The sequence below is a fragment of the Poeciliopsis prolifica genome, unplaced genomic scaffold (assembly GCF_027474105.1).
Source record: "Poeciliopsis prolifica strain line A6 unplaced genomic scaffold, Auburn_PproV2 SCAFFOLD013, whole genome shotgun sequence".
In the NCBI taxonomy this organism is placed as follows: domain Eukaryota; kingdom Metazoa; phylum Chordata; class Actinopteri; order Cyprinodontiformes; family Poeciliidae; genus Poeciliopsis; species Poeciliopsis prolifica.
The window spans coordinates 5364437-5390741 of NW_026562388.1; the positions used below are offsets into that span (position 1 = coordinate 5364437).

At 38.8% G+C, this 26305-nt stretch overlaps 2 protein-coding genes across 3 annotated transcripts; both read right to left on the reverse strand.

Annotated features, from left to right (window-relative positions):
• Positions 1–1535: 1535 nt before the first annotated feature.
• ptpn21 (protein tyrosine phosphatase non-receptor type 21) lies at positions 1536–17669 on the reverse strand. Of its 2 annotated transcripts, XM_055038746.1 has the most exons (20): positions 17458–17669; positions 15105–15403; positions 14508–14677; positions 14251–14348; positions 13411–13478; positions 13240–13310; positions 12331–12418; positions 12123–12211; positions 11307–11394; positions 10567–10646; positions 10352–10456; positions 9520–9580; positions 8793–8868; positions 7073–8565; positions 5607–5747; positions 4033–4251; positions 3643–3771; positions 2731–2965; positions 2468–2625; positions 1536–2395 (listed from the first exon to the last, which is right to left on the reverse strand). In XM_055038746.1, the coding sequence occupies exons 2-20, from the start codon at positions 15282–15284 to the stop codon at positions 2267–2269; spliced, it is 3678 nt and encodes a 1225-aa protein (XP_054894721.1). In that variant the 5' UTR covers positions 15285–15403; positions 17458–17669; the 3' UTR covers positions 1536–2266. The 2 variants fall into 2 exon arrangements, with proteins under 2 accessions (XP_054894721.1, XP_054894722.1); XM_055038747.1 differs by lacking the exon at positions 10352–10456 and having other exon boundaries at positions 17458–17668.
• Positions 17670–18130: 461 nt separating this feature from the next.
• spata7 (spermatogenesis associated 7) lies at positions 18131–25982 on the reverse strand. Its single transcript, XM_055038755.1, has 12 exons — positions 25785–25982; positions 25229–25291; positions 24826–24915; positions 23977–24024; positions 23042–23145; positions 22481–22917; positions 21950–21995; positions 21235–21353; positions 21085–21135; positions 20845–20922; positions 19421–19478; positions 18131–19333 (listed from the first exon to the last, which is right to left on the reverse strand). The coding sequence occupies exons 1-12, from the start codon at positions 25825–25827 to the stop codon at positions 18722–18724; spliced, it is 1749 nt and encodes a 582-aa protein (XP_054894730.1). The 5' UTR covers positions 25828–25982; the 3' UTR covers positions 18131–18721.
• Positions 25983–26305: the final 323 nt, after the last annotated feature.

A 26305-nucleotide genomic window follows, 5' to 3' on the forward strand; every position in this document is an offset into this window, starting at 1 on the left:
TACTTTTACTTTTAGCATGTTGGCTTTAATACATATAGTTTATAAACATTTTTACAATATTCCATTGGAGCAGAATTTACAATGACAAAAGTACCTGTACATGGTTGAATGTTTACACTTTAGTTTTAATTCTTAAAAAGAAACTGAAGCAATTTTCTTCAGCTCACGTCGCGTCTTTAAAAAAAAAATCAGGCTACCTGAATAACTTTTTTTTTTTTTTTTCTCGTTCCAGAGTGTCTGTAAACGTCGTTTCTGTGCGGTTTAAACTCTTGATTGCTTTAATAATCAGAGCGAGGAATAAACGTGGGGGCGACTCCAGCCGGTGCGGCGTGTGAAGAGAGAAGAACGCCGGAACCGGAGACGCCGCGTTCAGCCGAACCAGCTCGCTGCTGCGTGTCGTCTGATTTATGCAGGACAAAAACAAATCACGTTTCATTCGCATCTCCTTCACAAAACGCTTTATCACTTCAATAAATTACACCGATTCAGAAGCATGTCCTTCTTAGCTTTCCAAAATAAGAAAAAAAGCTCTGCCTTCTGAGTTTCTAAGGCACTTCGTAACAGCTTAGACGGTGGATTGATTTGTTCTTAGTTGCAGCAAACAGTAAATCTTTAAATACAAACTCCAATTGTTAGAAACCCATAAATAAATAACACTCCCTTCCCTCCCCCAAAAATAAAAGCTAAAAATTAGCGCTTTTTCTCTTCGTTCCAGTTCTCATCCGTCCAGTGTCACAAAGTCCAGTCCTCAGTGTCCCTCTTACAGCAGGTGTGTGGCTTTAGAGCTCCTCAGAGGTAAAGTAGATTTTGTTAAAACACTACAGGTGCATATTTTTATGCAAACAGCCTGATTATTATTATTATTATTTTTGTCTTATCTCTAGGAGACAAGCTCAGATTCAATCAGCTGTTTTCTGAGTTTCCCCACAGACGGCAGAGACGAAACAAAGCAATAATACGGCAAAGGTGCATCTGAATAAAGTGGAATACAATCCAACACGGTTAATTCAATCCAAAAAGCTGAACTCGTTATGCAGATTTATTAACACTGATATATGTTGGGAGATTAGTTTTGATGATTATGGCTTACAGCTAATAAAAACCCAAAGTTGTACACTGCAAAATCATACCAAGCATTTTTAGTCTGGTTTTTCAGCTTTGTCTCATTTTAAGTAACTTTTCACCAAACTGCAGCAGCATGTTGAAAGTTGATAATTCCTTAATGTTGATGCAAATCTACTAGTTCCATTGGCAGATTATTTCACTTATAAATAATCTGCCGAAGTGTGTGAAGGTGTATGGATTAAAGAAACAAATTGACTCAAAAGTGTTCCACTGTAAAGATGGTTTGTAGAGTGTTTTGTTGCAACCTGAAGTGTGAAATAAACTTGTGTGGAGTTTGAAAACAAAATGTGTGAGCAGGTTTATGTCTGGTTGAACGTTGCGTGTGCCCAGTTGATTTACTGATTTTTTTCTTTTGGGGGGGATTCTGTGGTAATCCATAAGGGGGCCCAGAAAATCTTTGGGAACCGCTGTTGTAAGTAAAATAATCTGCTAATGGAACTACTACTTTTTTTTTAATATTCAGAAATTATTGACTTAAAACAAGCGCCTATACTTTGCTGAAAAGTTACTTGTAAGTTAGTTTTTTTTCTTGGTAATTTTGTCATTACCAAGATATCTGCACTAAAAATACTAGCTAAGATTTTGTGTTTTTGCAGTGTACACCGTTGTATTTGTTTTCAGTGATTTTCAAACTTAGCTGTAAACTATATTTATCAAATATCACTGCATAATGTTTCCACGTTTTACTTTTTGAATCAAATTATTAACATAAATTAGATTTTCAAAGATTTTCTTGTTTATTCAGAAGCACCTAGCCGTCATTTCCAAAGTATCCTTCATTAAATGAACATAAAAGTTTTCAGTATGTATGACAGACAGAGTATTTGTTTTACGCAGCTTAGCGTTGCTTCATTAAGTACACATGGTACCAAAAAAGTGCTGGGCTCCATTAAATGACCTGTGAGTGTAAAAAAATAATATGTTTAGATAATACTGTTAAGAGGCAGGTCACAGTCTGAGTTTCTTCATGTGGCGTCTCTTCTCTCTCATCATTTCACTTCTTAGAATGAAAATGATTTAATACTTGGCAAAACCAGGGTCCAAATTATGCCGTCCACGCTGGGGACAGATATGAGCAGCTGCCTCAGTGCAGTTTTGTTATAAATGCTTAATCCTCCTCTCTGCGGTAATCCGTCGCCCATCAGATGAGCCTGGAGTTGCGGAGGTACTCGATGAGAACCTTGTAGACGAACGTGTACTGAGACAACGTCTGGACCATCAGCATCCTCTGGTCACGCAGCAGCCGGAGGACTTCTGGGACAGTCAGCACCTGAAACAGTCACGGATCTTACAAAACGCTCGTTCTGGTTTTCCTCCTCCTCTTTCTCGAAGGACGGTTTACCTCGTTGTGCTCCAGACAAGCTATCATGAGCTCGGAAAGGACGACGACTCCGGAGCGACCCACTCCGGCGCTGCAGTGTACCAGCACTGGGTTGATGTTCTTCGGGTCACTGATGGCGTTCGTGTGTCTCCTCACAGACTGGACCTCCTCGAGGTACGCTGGAGACGTATTCACAGAAAGAAGAAGCGATGGATTATCTTTGAAATATTTCATAACAAGTCAATAACAGATTGGATCATACGGAGCAGACTGGTTCCACTCACACAGGAAGCCTTTAAAGTCCTCCGGACAGCCGTGGTCAGGCCAGTCCGTGTACTGCAGGTGCCAGACGGTCCTCTCTTGGTCCTTGGGGACGTTTTTGATCTTCAGCCCTGTGGTGGCGTAGCAGCCAGAGTCCGTCCTGAAGCGCGTGGTGATCCTGAATCGGCCGTAAGTCACCGTGTTGTGCCGGGAGCCGAGACGAGGCCAATAGCGGCAGCTCTTCTCTCGACCCCTCTCCTGCAGGAAGGCAGGGATGAGAAAAACTGGTTCTGTAGTAGAAGGAGTTCCTCAGGGAACCATATTCGGCCTCATCCTTTACTTCTGTTTAAAAAGAACCTTCTGGATCTCCGTCCTGACACTTGATGGCATCAGGGACATCAGTAGCTATATGCGGTTCTTCAGTCAACAACCTAAAGCCCATTTCTAAATACCAAAATAAATCCTTTTCCTAATTAAAGCCTGTCTGTATCTGCTAGTGAAAGCTTTTGAGCTGTACATCTATAATTTACTTCCAACGTCAACCAATTCAAATAACTGCTGAATTGTCTAGTATTATGTACACAGTGTTTAAGTAATATGAGAGATTTTTTTAGACATCCTTTTAAAATCCATTGTTTCACAGGGAATGACACTCTGCTACCAGTTTCCACCACGACAATAATAGTCGTATGAAAATGTATGAATTTAAAGAATAATATATTTTTTAAATACATGTGGTTATTTTGGCATTTATCAAACAGAAATAATCTCATAGATCCAAAAGAGCATAAAAATAGTAAAAGTTTCGCCTCATTTGATGACACGTTAGAGAATAATTCAGATTTTTTTGTGCAGGGCGATGTATCTGAGCATTTTAGATAAACCCAAACGAATAAATGCAAATGTTTGACTTTGACTGGAAGGAATGGACACACCTCTTCAGCAGTCACCATGGCGATGACGGAGACGTTCTCCTCCCACACCATCTGCCAAAAGTCTGCACACGTGGCAGACAGAGGAGCCTGTGCAGCGATGTAGCTCCACGTCTGTCCACCTATTGTTACCTAACGGAGACAACGGGAGCAAGTGGGAAGCAGCAGAGATTTGAGTGCCACAAATAATCTGAGACGCATGACTGACGAAGCTTAAACACTCATTTTGAACAGCAGCAGCGCACTTGCTAAAATTCTAGAGAGCGAGACTAAATGCAAAACCGAAAGCGGTCCAGGAAATCATTTGGGCCTTGAGAAGATCTCAAGAAATGTTTTGCCTTAGCAGCCAAAAGGTTTGTGAACCACTATTAAACATCTCCGTGCGCCTCTGACCTTAACGTGCGATGCATTGATGTAGCCTGTGTTGTTCTCTTTAGTGGGAACCAGCTCCACTCTGCTGCTGTCGTAAGGCAGGACGTCTGCGAAGCGGTTTCTGTCCCTGTTCTCTGGAAGCAGGGCCGTGATGCAGTCCTCTCCTGGGACGCGCTTCGGGACGCTCTCAAACTCCTTCAGCAGCTCCCCCATTTCCACATGCTGCTCCAGCAACTTGCACTGAAACACACACACACACACTTTAGACCAACCCACTTATGTCTAGGGATGTTAATAGAAAGTTGAGTTAAAGAAAAAAACCTTGCCCAGCACTGGTAATAATCGCATCTTTAAGAAGACTGCACACCAACCCCAGTGTAAGAAACAGGGTTCAGTTTCAGGCGGACTGCAGCTGGAGGATATCTATCCATAACATGAGTTACGCTCACATTTTTTTCTTTTAAGGAACAATCTTACCAGGGATGATATCAGACACGCCTGGGTTTTTATCAAGGCTAAAACCAAACGCAGCTGTCGACCAGGAACATTCTTCATGCTTCCAGCTGTTGAGCAGCTTTATGGAGATCCTGATTTAATATTTTTCCAGGAGGACTCGGCACCTGGCCACGCTGCCAGATATACCAGCTGGCTTAATATTGTCAAAAGAAAGATGAGAGAGACCAGACCCGACAATGCAGACAAGATGAAGGTCAATAATAACATAATTAGAGTTTCCTTAACGCCCCAGCAGAGCCTCAAGCTGATCGGCTGCAATGGAGACGAAACCCTAAAACTGTCTGAGCTGTGAGAGACATTTCACCAAGGCAACACTTTATTCAATAATAACCATCAAAATCAACAGAGATAAACTATTATTTGCAATGACTCTGTTTAGATAACTAAAATTGAATTGCTATGAAAATAAAGACTTCTTAATGATATTCTGATTTATTCAAAAGCACCTGTGTGGATAAACGTTTCCCAGGTTTAGGCTCCAGGCTGATTTCATGAAGAGAATAAATAATCCAGTGCAGAGAGCTGTGCATAATCTTCCTAATGCTTAGTCAGATCTAAAACAGCTTGGATTACTTTTTATGGGGAAATTCTTTTAAAAATATGTCTAAGAAGGTTCGCAAAATACACTGCACTCTGTCTAACTATGGTAATTGTCGTCAGAGCATAAGTTTAATGTTAAATTAAATCCTGGTTAAATTCTTCTTACCTCTTTTTTTTTTTACACTTTATAAAAGTGTAAATATTGTTGCTGTGCAGAGAACAAAGCACAACAGCTGTCATGTGTTCAAGTCACATAACAATGACCTTCAAAACTGTTCACTATAATGTTTTTACACTTTCAGACAGAAACACTATTATTTAGACAACATAATCAGCTACTGAATGAGGAATAAATTCACACAATTTATTTTACACTTGGACCTGAAGGAATCTCCTCCATGTTTCCCTCTTAATAAAAATCCACACCTAAAGTTTATGAACACCAACAAGACCTGCAACTCCTGACATTTTGTTTTAAATGTGAAAATGAAACATGAGGCGTGTTAATTCTCAAGGCACTGAAAACTGAAACGTCTTACCTTCTCATCGTTAGACGGCTGCTCTGGCTCGTCTTTGACCTCGTTCTGCACCACTTTCCTGGACACCGACAGGCCGTTGTGACGGGCCAGCTTCAGAGGGCCCATCTTCCTCACCTCTGACCTGAATCCTTTCTTCATCCCCTGTTGTGGCCGAGCAGAGACAAAAAGAAAAGATCAAGGGAAATGCGTAAAGCTTTGGACGAAAAGGGACTCCAGACAGGTGAGGGGAGGGACGGCGCATGCTTGCTGATTGTTTTCGTTAGCTAAAATGTCACCTTTCCAGTTCAAGGAGGAAGCAGAGCAGCATTCCTTTTGCTGACTTGTCAACCTGAAACAATTGCGGTCATCATCTGCAGGCAAAGCAAACTTCCAAACCATCTTCCTTCTCTCTCAAGGTCCATTTGTGTGATTTTCAAAAACGCCATTGGAAAAAAAAGAAAAGCTACATCTAAATTAGTATTTTAGGAACTAAAAAAAAATAAAAAATACTGAGAAATTGTTTTTAAGGTCACTGCTGACCAGAGCAGCTGACTGGCCAGAAAAATAACATTTCATCCACAATCAGGGATAACGCCCTGTGTTTCATTTTTAACATTCCAGCTTTGTTACTTTATCCTAGAAGTGTCTGCCAGCCCAACGCCGACTTCTGTTGGCTGTCTGGTTTCTTCTGCTCGTCTTGCAAACACCTTCACTTTTGCGTGCTTACAGGGAGCAACTCTTCTCATTAGCAAATATTTGTATGCAGGTATGCAGGAAATGACTGATAAAAGGGCTGCAACAGGGGTCATACAGATCAATCAATGTCTAAACTCAAATCTTTTCAAGAATAATTGCAAAATGAGCTTAATTATTTCCAGTCTGATATGTCACATTTTTTGAAGAGCAATTTCATTTACAAAGAGGTAATAATTCATTTTATTTAAGGTTTTGTATGTTTTTTTATTTCCTCTTTCTTTATTCTGATCGTTGTATTTTATTTTTCATATCAAAACATCTTGAATTAGGTTCCAGTGTTCTTTACAAAATTGCACTTTATTAGTCTTTAAGAGTTACAAGCTTGCATTCTTATGCCATTATCATTATATTAGTTGAAAATAGTCCACAAACAAAAAATATTGTTTGTTACAAAAACTACTGGGATCACATATCATCCAGCAAAATTTGCCATTGTGACAGGCCTATACAAGATTTAAATTTCCAGCTTTTTGACAATTTTTTAGCCAATTTTTGAAATTCAAATAAAAAAATAAAAAATAAACTTTATAACGAATTTATATCAGATATTTTTGACAGTAGTTAGGATTAAAATTAATGGTTGGATGGTTGGAGTCTTCTTATTCAGAGATGGAGAACACCTAAATCAAATTTCACATCTTGAGACTTTCCCAGACTATGTAGAAACCCTGATAACAATAAATCTGGTACAAGGCAAAAGAAACCCAACAGATTTTAGAGAAGAAACTCACCGGAGGAGGTAAGCCCTGCAACGTTTCCCCTCCAGCAGGAAGTGCGAACAGGGGTCCCTTACCGAAGTCTCTCTTAGGCTTGTGATTGTCTTGCTCGCTCACATCGCTCTCAGACACTGAGGGCATAATTTCAGGTTGTCTCAAATCTGACAGCAGGTAAAGCGGCTCTCCTTTGTGGATCCGAGGGTGAACTTTATAGACCAGGGAGCTGGTTTTGGAGGGATCTAGGGCAGACCCTATGGGATAGGCGGGAGGCGGCTCCTTCGGGATTTGTTGCTGAGTCGTCCCAGAGGACAGAGACGTCAGGCTGCGATGCTGCTGCGGCGGCGGTGGCTGCTCTGGAATAACCACCGCTTCCTGTGAAAGAGGAGTGTGACGCCCATTATCGTCCTCCAACTCCTCATCTTCCCCACTGCTATGAACTAGCATTGTTGCGTCAGACAGAGACTTTTTGTGTCCGTACTGTGCGTCTCCCCTCTCTGCTGTCTTAGCATGTTCTAAAAACACGTTAACCTGGGACCCAGAATGCACCACAGGAGGCAGGGTTGCTGCTTCGGCTGCTGAGGAGGACATAGTTCTCTCTTTCACCCTCACCGCCTCCAGGCTGTGAGTCAAACCGGCGATCTCGATGGAGTTTCGCTTGTGAGCGTGGTACGGCTGTCGATGCGGCGGAGCGCTGAACAGAGGCTCCGATACTTCCTGTAGGGAGTGTGCGACAGGCAGGCTGTCCTCCTGGAAGGTCTGGACAGAGTGATGGACTCGCCTGGTGATTATCAGGTCTGGGTTGCTGCTGCTGACGTACAGGTGACGAGACAGGTCGGGGGTGCTGTTAGCAGGACGCGGGTGAGCGTACGGGCAAGGTGGCGGCGGTCGGTAGACCTGCGTTCTCATGATGTTGGGGGCCGGATATTCCTGTGCCTGCTGCAGCTGGACGTTTGTGAGCTCCGGAACGCTGACGGCTCCAACAACAGGCCTCCGCTCTGGAGGGTAGGGGTACGGAGAGGGGCTGTGGAAGCTGGAGCCCAGGTGAAAGGGATACTGGTGATGCTGGGACGTTCCCCCATACTCTACTCTTATTTCCGGTTGGCTGTAAACCAGGGGGTCCGGTCTGCTGTAGGCGTACGAGTTCCCGATGTTCAAATTCCTCATGGAGTGGCTCTGCCGATGCTCCTGGGACAGAACCATGCCTCGGTTCTTCTGCCGCATCACCGCCTCATAATCGGGAGTGGCGCGATAGGAGGGTGGGATGAGCGCGCTGTGGCGTTGGGAGGGATTGAAGTCTGGCCTGGTGATGTCACTCGTAATGGAGGGGTTGGAGGACATGGGCGAGGGCTGAAGGTAGTGCTGGGGATTGTTCAGTGAGCTGGTGCTGTGGGCACTGTACACGCTGCCGTTTCGCAGACGCCCTCCGCTGCTGTACTCCAGAGGAGAGCGGTCTAGGCTGGTCTGGGAGTGGTAGTAAAAACCATTTTGGGGGTTCACATACAGGTTATCTACGAGAGAGTGGGAACATCCAAAGTTTACTAGGTGAGGAGAGCCGGCAGTATTGTCACAAGATCATTACACAAAGGAAGGCAATTTCTTTTTAAAAAAGAGTGAGAACATTGGAATTGGGCACACTGGTAAGAAAGTTGGATATGGGACACATACGAAACAAAAAGCAGATTTCCATCGCATTGTCTGACGTAGGAAAGTGACGCTATTTCTAGTCGGTGCTTACCTTGTGACGAAGTGTAGGGCTCAGTAAAATGGCCATTGTAGTGCATCTGGGGCATCAAGTAGGCCTGAGACTTTGGCTGTAAAGAAACAAATCAGAGATTTTATCAACTCTCATAATAACTACAGTCAAAAGTCTTTAAATATTCATTAATACACAAGTAAGTAAATGTAAAAACAAAAACTTGCATACTCATGTCAAGCATACATGAGTATGCATTATTTACTGTAATTACGGTCAGGAAGTATTTATTTTACTTAATTATTCTACATTTCTGTGTTGCAATTCATTTCATCTCTCTGGCATACATTAAAATCAGTGGGCAGGGCTCAAGAGCAACGCAGAAAAGGTATTTGGTTTGCAGACAAACTACAATACAGAATCATCCAACAGAATGTTAGAGGCTAATTTATGAGCCAGGGTGAAAGTTGAGATTATTTCATGATGAGCCAGAGGGCAGGAAATATGAACTAAACAATGAAATTAATATGATTTTCACAGACAGTGCATTTATTGAGCTACCACATTAAACCACTTTTTTTTTGCATTGTATTAAAATGATCACATGTATAAATATTAAGGCAACACAGAAGCAAGACCTTACATAAGAAAGCTAGAAAGAGTTACTTTTGTCAATTTTAACAGATGTTGCAGGGAAAATTGTTTAACATTGCGTAAAATCAAACTGATTCCACTGAACAGGTGTGCAGAAGGACAATGTAGACATTACCAGAGATATTCTCGTTGAAGATCGCCGTCTGACTAAATTGACTGCTGTAGGTGGAGTTTGGCTGAAAAACAAAACAAAAACAAAAGTTTATCAAAACAAAGTGGTACTAAAATGGTACTGGTTTAAATATTTCTGTCGTATAAATATGTTAAATTACCCAGAAAAGTAATTTCTGGAAGCTTCCTGGTTTCTATTCCATAATGCTCATTAGTGTTGGGTCAGAACCCATTTGTGGTGTCTTGACTAAGTTTGAAATTGGTATGTTTGATAAAAGAAAAAAACAAATCTACATAGAATCTATAATATCTAAAGTATTGAGATGCTTCAGACACATAAATGTTAACAAATAGGCTTTAATATGGATTTATGAACCTTGCTTTATGACTCATTGAAAGTATGTGACAACAATAAACAAAAAATGCTTTACTGCAGAAAGTCGAATTTATGGCTTCATGAAGCTCTATGTACTGTTCTTGATCCATAAACGCCTTTATGTGGCCAAGCACTCTCTTCTTAATTGCCTTCATTTTGTTATAAACCACTACTAACTGTTTCAAAGCGAGGAGATTTCAAAAATGGACTTTGTGCTTTGGTGTCATCTTATCGTCGAACTAAAATTTTCTGATCCGCTAAGAGCGACTGATTCTTGCCCACATGCTTGTAGAATCTGAATAAAATAGAAAAATAGAACATGTGGTCGCAATTATTGGCTCGCCTACATTTTTATTCACAGACAAGCCTCAATACTTTAGGCAATATAAAGGGCTTTTGTTTTGTACTCAGGTGGCGAACTTGTGGGAACACACAGACAGAGGGTGGCAGTGTTGCTCACCCCTTATCTGAAGGCAGAGATGTGCGAGAGAGTATTGGAAAACGAGGAAAGGATAGAGTAAGGGACTTCTGGGAGCTCTCAGAGGACAGGGGGGGACTCTCCTCTCTGAAGAGAGAGTGAGAGAGGAGAATTGGAAAGATATGAGGTAAGACTGAAGAGGAGAAGGAGACGGTAAGGAAACAGAAACTAGGCTAGACATGCTGCAAAATGCTTACAAGTTGCTCTTGTTGGTCTTATAAAACTTGAGTCTGGCCAGACACATGCGGCAGACGTATTTAGAAGTTTCCATGTCGTCCTACAAAAAAAGAAAGAAAGCACATTTCTGAAACTATAAGACAAAAAAAAGGTACAGAGGTGAACTTTAGGCAATATAAAGGGCTTTAGAACAGTGCGTGGAAAAATATATACTTTCTAGCTTTTACATGTTTTTCACCCTCTCTGCAAAATTCCCAACTTGTCTTATGCGTTTCTTGATCTTCGTCTTTACTGATGTTCTCTAACAAACTTCTAAAGTCTTCACAGAACAGCTGAGATTAAATTAACAACACAAACTCTATTAACTCATTAGGTATCTTCTGGCAGCAGAATGGATTTTATTTTGCTGAGGTTGGTGCCAGGAGTTTCACACTTTTTGAAATGTATATTATTTTTCTTCCACATCACAGTCACGCATTATTCCGTGTTGTTCTTTGGCATAAAATTTTAATAAAATACATGGAGGTTTGTGGTTGTAATGTGACACAATATGAACAAGTTTGAGGAATGTGAATACTTCCGCAAGACTATTTTTGTATTTCCACATTGGTACGCTAAAAACACACCCTAAATATATGTTACTCTCACAAAGAGGCATTCAGCTAAGCCAGTGGAGAAATCCATGACAAAGGCAAAATTCCAGTTTAGCCAAATAAAGTTAAAACAGTACAATGTTTTGGTTGAGAAGGGACAGACTTACGGTCTGGAACTGAACACTCTCCTCTCTGTTGCTGAGCTCCAGGCCAAAGAAGGACCTATTGTGACTCATGTTGGTAATTTCATGCCACCTGAGCAGACAGTAAAAACAACAAAGGATGTTACTGCTGTAAGACAGACACAATGATCGACTATTTTCTAAATTGTGGAAGCACTAAATACCTAAAAATAATTCTCGGGAAATGATATTATTTGTATTTGTCATTCACTATCCGGGCCGTGAGACAGTGTATTTCAGTATCCTAGAGGAATCATTTCAGCTTCCTCTATACCAGCAGGATTAATTAATCACTGCTTACACAATCATTGTAATTAGGCATGGGCCAGTGTTTACACAGACAAACATGGTTTTAGTGCTTTAATTCTAAAAAAAGCATAGCACCAAACATTCCTACCAGTGAGAAAATATAATAACATTGATTATTATAGTCATAATGAGATCCATTTAGTTTATTTATAGACATTTTAACTTTGAAACACATAGCAGTCAACTTACACCCAATTCAGAGTACTAACAGGACATAGCAGGCTATTAGCTCAGGTAACAAGCTAGCATTCAGTTGCTTTACAGACTCGTCAATTGTTGTTTGCCAAATCTGGTTTGAAAACATGTTCTCCTTAATAAGAACGGTACTTGGCGTTCCTTTAGTCTCTGTGCCACAGCTCAGCTCTCTGTTCTTTTCACACGTGCAAATATTTACAAATGGTTGGATTTGTAGCAAGCAAGGAGAAAGTGTAGCAGCTTTTGTTCAACCAGTGCACAGCAGCAAGAGTTGACATAAACTTCTTTCAAACTTACCGATATAATAAAGGTGAACGTCCATTCTTATATTTTACAAAGATACCATCAAGACAAGAACCCAGAGTGATGTCTATGCCTGTGTTGTCCTGATCAAAAAAAAGAATCAAAATAAAGGTTTGTTTCTTTCCACATTGTACCAACCAAATAGCTTTGTCATGAATGGTGAGGAAAGCGCAGAGTTGTAGGGCGGATGCTGCAGACCCACCTTGGCTTGATAGCTCTCCTGCCCGTAACCTTCCAATTTTTCAACCTCCTGCATGTACAGCATTTCTGCCTCAGGAGCTGAAAAACCTCTGGACGGAAGAAAAATGGATAATGATTAAAAAAAAAACCTTAAAACACAAAGCAAACAAGGATACGACTGTTGAAATGAGTCACAGTACAGTGACTAGAGTCAACTTTTTTGTTTTAGATGTACACACTGATGGCTGCAAAGTCATGAGGTGGGTAGAGAGAAAGCTAATCTCTGTAAAATGGAGTGGAAAAAAAAAAACATTGATTCAATGCTGGCTTTGTCTGCTCTTTCCACTTCTTCAATAAGTTTGTTTTGTACTATACTTGAACCTTACTCCTCATGGCATTCAGCCCATTCTTTGTTGGCTTTAGTGAAGGCTCACGTCTGAAAAAGAACAACTACCATATAGAGTAGACCTGGGCATTTTACGGCTGCGGTCTGAATCCAACCTGTTGACAACCTTTGACCAGATTAAATATGTAAATACCATCAGTGTGCCAAATATGAAGATACTGCTTTTATTTTGAAGGCTACTATAGTTTTCTTAACATCATCAGCGAGATTGTGTGCTTCGGCAAATGTGTGAAACACATAGGTCAGTCAGAAACAACCATTCAGAGCCAGGAGGAGGGTCCCCCATGATGTCACAACAGAACCTGCCATGAATTCTCAGGCTAATTAGAACGGCCAGCCATGGAGAAAGTTTTTCTCAAACAACAAGATGGTTATAGTTAATAGTTAAGAAACTTGAAAAGGAAAGAACAAACAGGAAAGGAGCAGGTACAAAAGAGGAGAGCAAAGTGGCCAATTGAACTTAAGCTCTATTGATTTTCTTGATCCAAGCATGGAGAAGAAATCGATGGATGGAAACGTGCTCACCTGAATGACTGATAGAGAACTGCCACTTTCTGAGTGGCCTCCTCCAGCACGCGTTCATCCTGAATCCAGTCCTGCAAACACAGTTAGGTTTCATACAGCTAGAGTGTAAAACAAAAGAGCAAAAGTAACTTTCTCTACTGAAGAAAATAAAAAAAAAAACAAAATACTTACAATAGGGAATAGTGCAAACTTCTGAAGAAATTCCTGGGAGTCGTATCGATTGAAGTCTCCAAAGTCAGCTGTTGGCATCAAAAAATAAGTGAGTACAGTTCATCACATAAACTCTGAAACAAAACTCTCAGAACTCATTTCCTCACAGCACTTTACATTTTTAACAAGAAAACCCATAAAGAACTTCAGTAGGGTGTAATACAGCACTGCATGACGGTCTAATTTTAGAATTGGAGCGATCCATTTTGTTTTGTACCACTGTCTGAAAAACATATTAGCAGCTTCAGGTTGTTTTACTAAGAACAATCACAGATGTGTTCAGTTTTTCAGATACGAGTACTGATGGAAAGTTATAACTGACAGAAGCAAACTAACAGTTTTCGAGTTAACATATCAAATTACAGTGAAGAAATCCAAAATCAAATGGAAGAACTTGACAGACCAGATGTTGACATTCAGAGGCAGCGAATTGCAAGAATCACAAACGGACTTTACTCTACATAAAAAGTACTTTTTACCAGCTGCTTACAAAGCTGACTTTTAAACAGAAGCTCTGGGTGCAAAAATGCTGCACTTACCTATTCCTGGAAAACAAGCAGCATTTTTATTAAATCAAAACAAGTCAGCCATCCAAAACTGACTATGAAAATGTTTTCCTGAGCAGCATGAGTAATTTAAAGTAATTTATGACTAATTTGGTGTTTTGTTTAATAGGAATGAAGAAATACACCAAGAGGCTCAAAATGATTTTTTAGTGTGTTGCATGTAAACGGAGTAAGGGCCACACAGGAACAGAAAATCTTACATTTCTGGCAAAAGCCTAAAGGTGCAGATTTTTACCTTGTACTGCTAAACTGGCTAAACGAATAGCCTGGTCCAGGGAGCATGTGATCCTGCCCTCTAGAACATCCTTCTTCAGCTGTAGGTAATACTGGTATCTGTGGGACAGTGACATGGAAGCAAGAGCAGAGCAAACACAATCAAAGTACATTATCAATCTGTCTGACAGAATTTCCAAGAACTCAAACCAGAACTCTTGAATCATTGTTTCTTAAACGTTTACATCATGGGAGTTGTGGTGGGTTTCTGAACTTCACCTGGTGAACTCCTGTTGCAGTTGGGTAACACTGGGTATGTAAAACAAAACTCCAAAGTAAACTGTGGGCTCCTGCCCATATTTGTCCAACTGTTTCTTTAACGCTTTCTCCAAGTCGATCCATCTCTGCTGGTTCTGCTTATTGAAGTACCACAGACTGAAATATGTGATCTACAATATACAGACAAACAAGAACAAATACACATTAGCCACAGAGTGGTGAAGACTTTACTTTTAGTTTCTCCTGGAAATTTGAAACCTTTAAAATTCTGACTCAGTGCTGTTTCTATGACACAGACATTTGGAATGGTTTCATTTTTTTTTAAATAAAATAACTAGAAAAATACAATTCATACCAAGTGTTAGATATTGTTCCCATTAAAGTAGCGCGCTATGATTGTGTGTACATTAGTTAAATGATATATTCCAATATTACACTGATTTGGAAAGAAATTGCTTGTCTGTCTCTTCTGTTCAACTCTGGAGTTTCAAGAAGGAGTCTGACTGGAGGACAGCCTAACCAAAATACTTTACTGCTGAGATAGCAAGTCTGAAAAGGAACAATCAGTATTTGTATTCAATGAAAACCCATACATACCTCTCTTAACTCAAGTCTCTGGGCTACTGCCTCCAAACATTCCTGCCCAGTGCTCTCCACAGACAGCGTAAACTCAACAAACTCTCCATTCAGAAGCTGAATCCGAGTGACAAGACAGCTCTTGCTTGAAACAGTATACCTTCGAGTCCTTTTGAGCTTAAAGCCAAATGGCAAGGGCATGATTTACTCGTTTCACAGGTGGCGTTGTCTTGTCGTCCAGAGGAAGTACACCCTCCTGGTGTTCGCTCCAATACAGTGAGAAAGTTTCAAGTCACGAGAATCATCATTTAATGTCAGCTCTGATATGTGAGAGGAGAAAGACAAAACACGCACTGAATGCAAGCGAATAGAGGGATAAGAAAACACAACATGACAAAAAATATTTCTTGCTACTTGTCACAAAGCAACTCTATTACTACCCTTAGTAGCCTCAACTCTCGCTATCCCTGAGCACTTATTTCAGGCAGTGGTTAAAATACTAAGAAGCTAAAACAGCATCAGTTTTCTCTCTAATTAAACTATGTGACTAAACAAATTTGTTTGTATCATGTCCACAGCAATAAACCCTGCAGCAAAAGACAGCATACTGTTTTTTTTGCATGTTGAAAAACAAATAATTTAATGTCAAAAGTACTTTAATGACAAAAAATAAGTTTATTGCTTTAAATATGAGGGATAGAAACGTAATGGAAGAGAGAGCAACGGAGAAAATGACACTAATTTCCAATCACTGTCATAGCAGAAGCACGTTTTCCTAACTCTGAACTGAATACGCTAAATTTTGTGTATCTGCTGATTTATTTTTTGCAAATGTAATGTACTAGAACAAATTAAGGTAGACATTTGACTGTTTTTCTTGATTTTGTGAAAATATATTTTAATCAAAAAATCTGACCGTATTCCAGTATTCATTTATTTTTGTTTGAGCAAAATGCAAATCTCACACAAAATATTGGTATGCATTAAACTATCTGAGCTAGTGTTACATTTTCATATTGATTTCCAAAAATTAAAAATAAAAAAAAAATTAAAGTGTTCTGATAGAAAATATCAGAACACTTTAAGATAGAAATTACAGTCATCATTGGTCAAGAAAAAAATAAAGGAAAATAAAATATGATGCCTGAAAATATTTACATTTGTGTTTTCCCAGTGTGTCCCTAAAATATCTGGGTAACAACACAACTTCTTCCGGTGGCTTTTTCCCAATCCACCGGAAAAAAAGGTTATAGCTCCTCTCATGGGTCAGCAATCTTTACAGTACAAATTTCTTCCTTTGCTTCTAATAAATTAGTCTTGGGCTATAAAACATACATAACCTGTCGTAAAAATTACTTTTTGTGTAAATATAAATGTTTTATATCAGTTATCTATATTATTATTTAAATTAAAGAAATATACACTCAGCCAATGTTTATGATTGAGAATAAACTATTTTTCATAAACTGAACATGTCATATTTGTGGAAAGGGTTAGTATTAGGGTTATATACAGTTTCCTCTTTAAACATGGAAAAAAAGAAAACATTTTAATACTTATGTCATTCTGAGGTACAACATTATGTAGATCTTTCATGAAAGCACAGAAAACTGCTAACCGAACGTTGTCTTTATGTTTATATATTTTTAAAACTGCTCAGTTGTAAACATTATTTTTTTCCAAAGTTAGTACGCAGCATTTGGGAGGGCCCTGATGCTCCCGGAGCTGCAGCTGCAGACTCCTTACAACCAGGGGTGAGAGGTGAGGAAGAGTGATTCATTTCAAAATGTATGATACTTGTGGGATAAGTCATTTCTTCTGGCGTCATCATCCAGACAAACACAGTTTTACGTAACCTTCGAAGCTGCATTTTCTACTTTACAAATCTTGTTGACAAGATTTTTTTTTTTTAATCCCTCCTTCATTCAGTTTTTAGCTGTTCAAATTCTCATTTGGAAGGAAAAAACATATAGTTGCACAAATATTTTAATTCCACCGCCTGACCCGCGGTCATTATTTTTCAGGCTGTTGCTTGGATAATCCCCTCCCGGGAAATAGCCTTGTCCTACAGCAAGAACCTGTGATTCGAAAAACATACTAAAACAAAAACAGTGCCTTTCCATTAACTCCACGCAGTTTCAATCTCACGCTCTATTAAATAATTATAATCGCTATATTCAAATTAGCTGTATAAATAATGTGGCGTCTTCTGTAACTAACCCCATTTTCCAATGCTATATTTTAAAGTCATTAAATTCACCAGCCAACTCCTGCTAGCTAGCCAGCTAATTTCTGCTCCAGCAAATAGACGACACCCTCGGGAGGCTGACGTCGCCGGTAAATATTTTGAGAAGAAAAAAGGTGTTAACTTTACCGTTAGCCAAGAGATGCAATTTAAAAGTCCAAATTATATCAGCTCCTTAAAGATTTCGTCATCGATGCCTGCTGAGATAAACTCTTCTGCTACTTTTTGATTTTGAGTGAGACTTTTACGAGACTGTAGTTAGTGCGTAGACCTGAACTAAGACAGCGACTCCATGCCTCTCTTGGCCCAACAGTTCGCTCGAGTTCCAAGCGTGTTTCGCTTCCTGGGATTGGAAGAGCAACAAGTGGACTCTGTCTTCCTCCGCGCTGCTGTATATTTAGCACATGCGTTTGAGTGCCCACCTACATTTCCAACTGAAGCTAAAAACACTAGAAGTCTACTCGGAATACACACAACATATGTGGGTGTTAGTGTTTTATTTGAAAACTCATTCAAATTCGTTGTAGTCCCTTAGCGGCGGAGGAATATACGGGGCTTTTCAGTGGCATGACCTCAGACAGCTGGAATGCTGAGCGGCGAAAATGCCAGAAATGGGACAGCTGTCACGAACTGCTGTCCGCGGACATGTTTGTTTACCTTTTGCATCGACTCGCAGTTCACCTAGTGACTTTAATCACACACACGATGCCGTCCAAAGTTTTATTTGTTTGCTTAAACTTCCCAAGACGCGATCATTAACTTTATACGAGCGTTTCAAGACACAGATGAAAACTTGCAAAACTCAAGAAGAAACAATTTATTGCAAACAGAAGACACGTTCTGGTGAAGCTCGTAAAAGCTGCATATCAAACGCATAAAAAGGCAAACTTAACAAACGTATGGACTGTTGCTTTTTATTAATACATAGTTAAAACAAGTGCCTATGCTACAGCTGCACATGGGCGTATGAGTGGGCAATGCAAATAAACTAACGGGGCTTTTTCTGATAGATGCCATTTTAAAGTTTTCACATAAAAAGTTTTTTTTTTTATGTTAAACTATTTCACACATCTAGGCTTCAGAAATCTGCATATTATTATTTTTTTAAATAACACTGATAATAGCTCAACTACAATTATGGTCAAGTACAACCCCAGTTTAAAGACTTCTCAAAACAACAGGAACATTTTCATTGAACTTTAAAAGAAAACAATTCATTAAAAAGACTAAAACACAAATGAAACACCTTCTTGATGTGCCTTGTGAGACATAACCAGTGCTAAATGACTTTCACAAATCTTCAAGAATACCCTCTTCTTTCTGTTCAGTCTGAAACAACATCATCCGAGAACCAAATATAAAAACCACATTCAATCCCTGAGTACAGCACAGCTCAGAAGTCATCGTCACTGACGTCTTCATGTTGGTTTGAGTTTGTCTCTTCAGCAGCTACTGCGTTTTCAGAGTCTTTTTTGCTAGACATATGTAAGGACTCTGACAAAATGTTTCCCAGATTCTCTGTCTCCTTAGACGGCTCATCACTTTGGTTCACATCACTGCTCATGGTAGTGTGCTCATAGTTTTCATTCTGGACATTCATTTCAGTAACATCAGTCTGAAGAAAGTCCCCTTGGCGGTCTTGACTACTGTCTAAAAGATCACTGCAACAAAACGTTAAGCCAACATCTTCTTCATCATTCTCCTTCTTCTCGTCCTCTGCCCTCGTTTTGGTTGAAGAAGCAGTTTTTACAGGAAAGCATGGGCGTGTAGAAACCCATGAAAGATCGTCATAATCTGACAAATCGGGATGATTAATTTGTAAGGCACGGGTAATGGCGTCATCATCTTCTTTAGTCTCTACTGGCTTGGGCCCAAATTCAAAATTCGAAAATACAGAATCTAGTAAAGCTTTCCCATGTTTCAGAGGATCTTCAGTTGAGGAGGATATGTCGGATCGTTCCTCAAATTCATTACGCAACACTTCCAGAAGATGGCGCATTTTACCCTAAAAAATAAGCATAGTAGGATCTTCTTAAGCGGTAAACAATACTTACTTAACATATTGGGTATATCATTTAAGTTATACAGTTACCTCATCAAGCCGATGCAGATTCTTTTCAATATGTCGATTCATCACCCGATTGAGTATCCTTTCAAAAACATAGATATATTAAACTATTAAATATTCTATCAAAGTGATAGATCTTGAATTTAACAATCAGCAATCAATAAAATGAGACTTCTATATCCTTCCATCTATCATCCAGGATGAAAAATCCATCCCATATTCATACATGGTTTTCAAAAGTAACAAGTTTGACACAGAGTTGTTACTTTTAATGGATTTTCAATCCAACTTTTATTGCAACTTTGCATTAAAAGTGTCATTATTTACCGAATGACACTTCATGACAACAGTCACAGACATTCATAAAGACTCCTTCATGTTCCTGGCAGATGTTATGTCCTGTTTATGACCGTGTCATGTCAGTCTTATGCACATCCCGCCAAGTGTTACCACAAAGGGCATCAAGAAAACCAAGACAAACACCAAAATGTTCAGGGGTAATTATGCATAGTGGTTTAAAGGAAGTTTAGGTTTTAAGAAGATTTCCCAAACCTTTGGCGTCTCACAGAGAACTGTTTAAATCATCAACAGAAGATGGAAGGATTATGGCACAGCTGCAAACCACAAAAACACTGCCACCTCTAATGACAGGTCAGGCTTGGTAAACATTAAACAGAGAAGTAGCCAAGAGGGTCACAGTCACTATGACGGAGATCCAGAGATCCAAGACATGGGTAGAGGAATCCATTGACTGTTATTATTAATGCGTTTCCCAAATCTGACATTTATGGATGAGCAGCAACGGGAAAGTCATTGTTTTAATAGACCGTTTGCAGTTTGTCATATGCCATGTTGGGAACAAGACCCTCCAGTCAGATGGAACCAAAACTGAACTTTTTGCCCAACATGTAAAACCCTATGTCCCAATGTCATCACCTTAAAAGCAACCAAACCTTAAAGCAGGACTTGGCCCCAAACATACATTCAGAGATAAAAAAGGAGCAGCTCAGATCACATAATTCTCATATATTACTGGAGTTCAAGTTTGTACCTAAAGTTAAAATCTTTAACAGGTCTTGAAAATTGTGTTTACAGATGTTCTTTATTCCATCTAGTTAAGGTACTAAATACAGTCCCCAATAGACTTCCACCTCTAATTGTAGTGATAATTGGTTCAACAAAGTATTAACTCAAAGGGGCTGAACATAAATGCATGCCATGCTTTTCTAATCTCTATTAGAACAAATTTTGAAAACCATGCGACCCTTTCCTTCCACTTCACAATTCTTCTCCTTGTTGTGTTTATTTTGTGCTTTTTGTCCATCATATACAACAACCCCAATGAAATATTTAGTGATTGTAATGGGACAAAATTTAATAAAGGTCAAGAGCAATGAATACATTTTCAAGAGAATATAAATCTGTGGCAAAGAAAATTAAAAAGAAACCTGTCAGAGATGTGGGCCCTGGACAGGATATCCTCAGTCACAGAAGAAATGAATTCAAGGTACAGCAATTCTTCTTCTCTGTTACCAAACAAATATAAACGTTTTAATTAAAGGTGTTAATTTTCTTTACAATTTGTAGTTTGTCAAAGTATTATCATTTGGCCACGCTTGTAAATTTTGTGTGCCGCAAATATTTTTTTTGTCTAAACCTAGTCTGTTTGGATACCAAGGGGAACTTACTCTGCCAAGATAAGGCTTCTAATAGGGGACTTCCCAACTTCTGGGGAGAACCTACAAAAGCAGGACACAAGTATACTTGAACTTTTTGTCAACTTATCTAGATAATATCTAAAACAAATGCTACAGGTCTAACCTAATGATTTGTTTCACCTGGATGAGGAGTCAAAGAAAGAATTGTCTTTGCTTTTTGTTTTATGCTCATGTTGCAATGGTGATAAGTATGAGCCAGTGACCTCATCTTCAGACCATTCATGCTCTGTGGAATATTCCTGTAAAACAAGACAGAACAGGAAGTGAAAACAGGCGAGATTTTGTGTCATTATAACTCATCTCTGTTGTGGAAAGTATTTATCCTAACGGTTTCTGCTTTGGTTTTCTTTGATATTTCACCACAAGCCATTGTTGAGAAAAGCAGCCAGCACAGGTTTTGCATGACCCACTCACAAGAGGGTGATAAAGTGAAAAAAAAAAAAAACACATGAAGAACAGAATCATTACCAATAGCATTGGTTCATGAATTCATTTTCGATAAATTATAAAAGTTACTTTTAAGAAAAAGGATTTTTAAAAGGATTTCATAGCCCTTAAGACACAAATAGACAAATAAGTCAAGTTCAGGACATTATTTACTGGACAGTGTGACACAACCCAGTCCTCAGGTCCTGGCATCCTGCAACTTTTACATGCATCTCTGGTCCATCGAACTGGAATCAACTTAATCAAGGACTCTGAAGAACATGATCCCATGCTAAAGGGTACGTCATCCATTAGATGCAGGAGTGTAGGATCAGAGAGCCACCTGAACTTTGAAGGGCCCTGACCCTCAGGGACAAATTTCTCTTCAAGATCAAATATTTAAACTTACCTGGGATGGCCCATCAGGTTTTTCAGTGTATTCTTCGAGGTCTGAGCTGCATAAAAAGAGAAAACAATTACACAGATGGTAAAAAAAATATATATATTTATAGAAAAACAGTCTTTTTCATATTTTATACAACTTCAACCACAAACTTTAATATATTTGACTATATAACGTTTGGTGTTAACACGAGAGGCATAATTGAGAAAACAGCTATATTTATTAAATTACACACAGACAGATTAGTAACAATTAGATGACTTTCTAAGGCAATTGGATGCACCGGATTGAATTTAGGGGTGAAAAGGTCAATTGCTTATCAGATTGATAGGCAATTCTTTGGCACTATGTATAATTTTTTCCCCACTTTATAATTATGCACAATATTGGGTTAGTCTATTGCAATAAAACCTACAAAAACACATTAGTTTGTGGTTCTGATGTTACAAAATGTGAAAAAGTTTCAGAATTTTGCAAAGCACTGTATTTAAGTCACTATTAGATTACTTGAGAAATTATTTTCTTCATTTAAAGTACCTATTACCAACTGTCTCTCCACCTAGTTTTGAGTTGCTGTCATCCTGAGACGATTTAATCTGTGGTCCTCTGTAGTAGCGATATCTTGACAGGTATGAACTCTTATCTGACTTCAGGGTCTTGGGAGTGAATGGTTTCTCTTGAGTAAAGTGCTGGGAATGTTTTTCGAGCAAGTCTCCACTGTACGTCTTCTTCACAGGATCCTGGAAGGTCTTGTAGCAACCCTGATCTCTTGAAGCTACCAGCGAACATGTGGACTGCTTTCTTTGAAAAGTTGTGTCAGGGCTTCGGTATCTTCTCTCTGATGACGGGCGGGCATAATGGGAATTGACTGAACAGGATGGGTAAACAGTGTCCTTGGCATTGAAGGAACTGTTTAATCTCGGGGTGGAGGCCATGATGGAGCTTCTTGAGAAGTGGTAGGGGTTCTCATCATACTGCTCAGATAAATGAAAGATGCATTTTATCAAGAGTTGAGGAAGGAAGCAAATTTAACGTCATAAAGTATTGTATTGCAAAGCACCAACAACCAAATGAACAGAGTAAAATGTAATCTCATACATGCGCTGAGAAACAGGAAGTTCTGCTATTCCTATGTGAAGAAGAGAACGCTGAAGAAGGACGATCATCTTTCCACTGCTGTTGCTTTCTGATCTGATCATTGTCTGTAAACAAGTGTGATGACCATTAAAAAAAAAACAACACAAAATAATGTGTTTGATGACATTTATAATGGTCATCAATGGACCATTATAAATGTAAAACAAAGTTGTAATCATGTTTTAGGTTTTGTTTGGAATAACTTTAATCAATCCAAAGACAGGAAAAGAAAACTTTGTGTAGGTACGAATCAATCAAGAAAGACACTGTCCTAAAAAAGTCCTGACTTAGCTTTAAGTCAACTTGTAGATGTCCAATTAGTTTTGCAGGAATAACACTGGCAGCCCTCTATGCTTTTATCTTTTCATCTCCAAAATAAATATAAAGTTTTTGATTAAGCACAGAAAATTACAGTTTTCCTGATTATTTTGGGCCAGTTTTAATAACCTCAAAACCCAAAGAAGCTAACTGCTAAAGGATTATATTGATTCTTTTGTGGGTCAATTTTGTTTACTGAATAATAATTTGTTAAATGTTCCTGATTCATGCAACGTTTTTTTCTACAGACACGTGTGTAGTTTTAACAAGAAACCACCAGAAGGCAAGAAAAAAATATAACCGCTTAGTATTGCTGAGTAATTTAATCTCATTTGAGATTTGAATATTTAACTTCAAAGTCTATGTAGTGTTAACATAAAATGTCTACTTACAAGTGATGAATTAAAAACCTAAATAATTCCATTTTATACCAAAGTATGTAACTGAGCTTCCAATAAATGCTACTATGTGAGACATTAAAATGTAGTTTTAACATTTTGGAAAACAAAAAGGAAGACAATATAATTTGTGATCAGTTTTTTTTTAATTGAAACACAGTTTAATACTTGGGTACTTACACTTCACACTTTGCATCAAGCTTTTGGGTGCAGAGGTATCAATAGTAGCTGCAAAAGAAAGACAAAAACATAATAATTATTACAGTGAAACCTAATTAGCGTTAAATATGCTAAGATCTGTTTTTGTAATGATAAGTGGTTAAAAAGAAAGTACACCCTTTCCCTAATACATAATTCAGCTGTTCTTTATCAGGTTCTACAATAGTAAAATTTAACTTCAAAAGATGAGACAGAATCATAAATGGCATTAGGAAAAGACAAGGAAATATGTCCTAGACAGCCTATAGACCTATCATAACCAACAGTAGATGTAGTTTTTTTTTCTATTTGTCTTAATCAACCTCTCACATCATGTGAAAGAGTTCTGACCAACTCAGATCATTCACTTTCGCACAACTCTTAAAGTGCTTTTTCACCCTGTATTGCTATGCTGTGGTCAGGACCTGATTGTTATCTTTTGAAACAATGCTCTTGTAGTTTGCTGCTGTTGGGGATCAGTATCTTGTTTCATGACCCGGTTTCGTACCAAGCACCAGCTGTCACACCAATGGCCTCACGTTCACAGGTAAGGCCAGGATAGACGGAGTACAAAATCATCAGGTACAGTGGCTGTAAACTCAGGTCAAATCATCATAACCCCACTAATATGCTGTGTTATGTTTTTTTGCCAACTTTAGGGTGATGTATTCTGAGTAAACATCTCTAAATATTTCCAGAGGTCCCATGCTGCCATGCAGAGGTGGTTATAGGTCATGATCAGGGCATGGTCAAGTTATCAAGTGAATTAGCAGTCTGCTACTTCATGTACTTTTTTTTTTTTATTAAACATATATCTAAAATGTAGCTCACCTTTAGCTGAGTAAAGTTTTTTATAATGGGACAACATGTGATCTTTAACGATGGACTGAGCCGCTTTGCTGGAGGACTGAGGACAGAAAGCTAAAAAAAAAACAGGAGAAAATTTAATGAAGAGAAATGGTTCCTAAACATTTATCATGTAAAATGTTATTCTTCTATGGGTTACATTTTCAGGATTCCCAATTTGTGTGAACCAGTTCCTAAAGTTGAAAATGAATTTAAGACATGTATTTCTCGGTGGCCAGGACTCAAACAATATGACAAGGAAAAAAAGGAATGGACATACTAATAATTTCTTATCCAGACCTATAAAAATTATTAAAATCAGATTCCAGGTAGATAAATTATAAAACTAATCTATAGATAACTGCTGTTCCTTAGTGGGTTTACTTACGGACGTTTTTTATTTTCTGCCTTCTCACTCCAGAGCTGTCCTCTAGTCCAGATGATACACTCCCTTAAACATACACAGATGTTAAATTGGACAACTGCATACAGTAAAAATGGCCAGATGGTGCATAGTAGACACATGTAAATATCTGTGTTGTTTCTTCATGATGACAAGATAAAGGAGGAAATCAATCATTTATACATATACAAAAAAGGAGTATCTAAATATAACTATTTTATTATTTTTATGGGTATTTATGAGCAGGTAATGTAACAAATGAATAAACTATATGCAAATAATATCAAAACGTAAGTTAAGGAAAATATTATGCACTTAAAACTGTTTTTCAATATATTCAGCAAAGTCATTCAACATATGGTTTTGAAGTTAATTGAAACACTGCATCAGAAATAAGACGTATTCGTCCTCATTTGGTAAATAATATGTCCAAAGCAGAACCAGTAAAATTATTTCAGTTTGTTTTTCTAAAGTCTTCAGAAAAATTGCTTGAGGAGCCTAAAATGCTATGAAGAGCTAGCCAATGCTAAAAATTTCACACCTGTCCTTGACTCCATTGAAATGTTAAGTTCAAGGTATCCCATTTTCTTCAGATATATTCAAAAGGGGTGGCGGCAGGGGTCGGGGATATCCAGAAGCCTCGGGTTGTTCAAATGCGAACATGTTTACGGGGCAAAATGAGGTACTGGCTAAATAGCTTCAACAAACACTGAGCGAAGCTTTACTGTCGCCATGCTGGTTGCTAAGATGGGCTACGTAATGACGCCAGCTCACGTAAGAAGGGGGCAAATGGGATGAACCAAGAGGGAAGCATTATCGTTACGGTTTTACCACAAATCCAAATGATTTTGTTCAAATTCGGTGTTTTCATTCCTTATTTACCAAAGATATAACTTAGCGCTTAATTGTTGACTCAGTCACATGTAGAATGTGATAAATAAATCAGCATGGCAAAAAGTTAATCTAAACGTCTTGGTACAGATTGAAGGTTAGAACAGCGCCATCTGAGGTCACATTCTCCAAGGATAGCGGTTCTGGTTAAGCAGCAGGTGGCGACAGAGA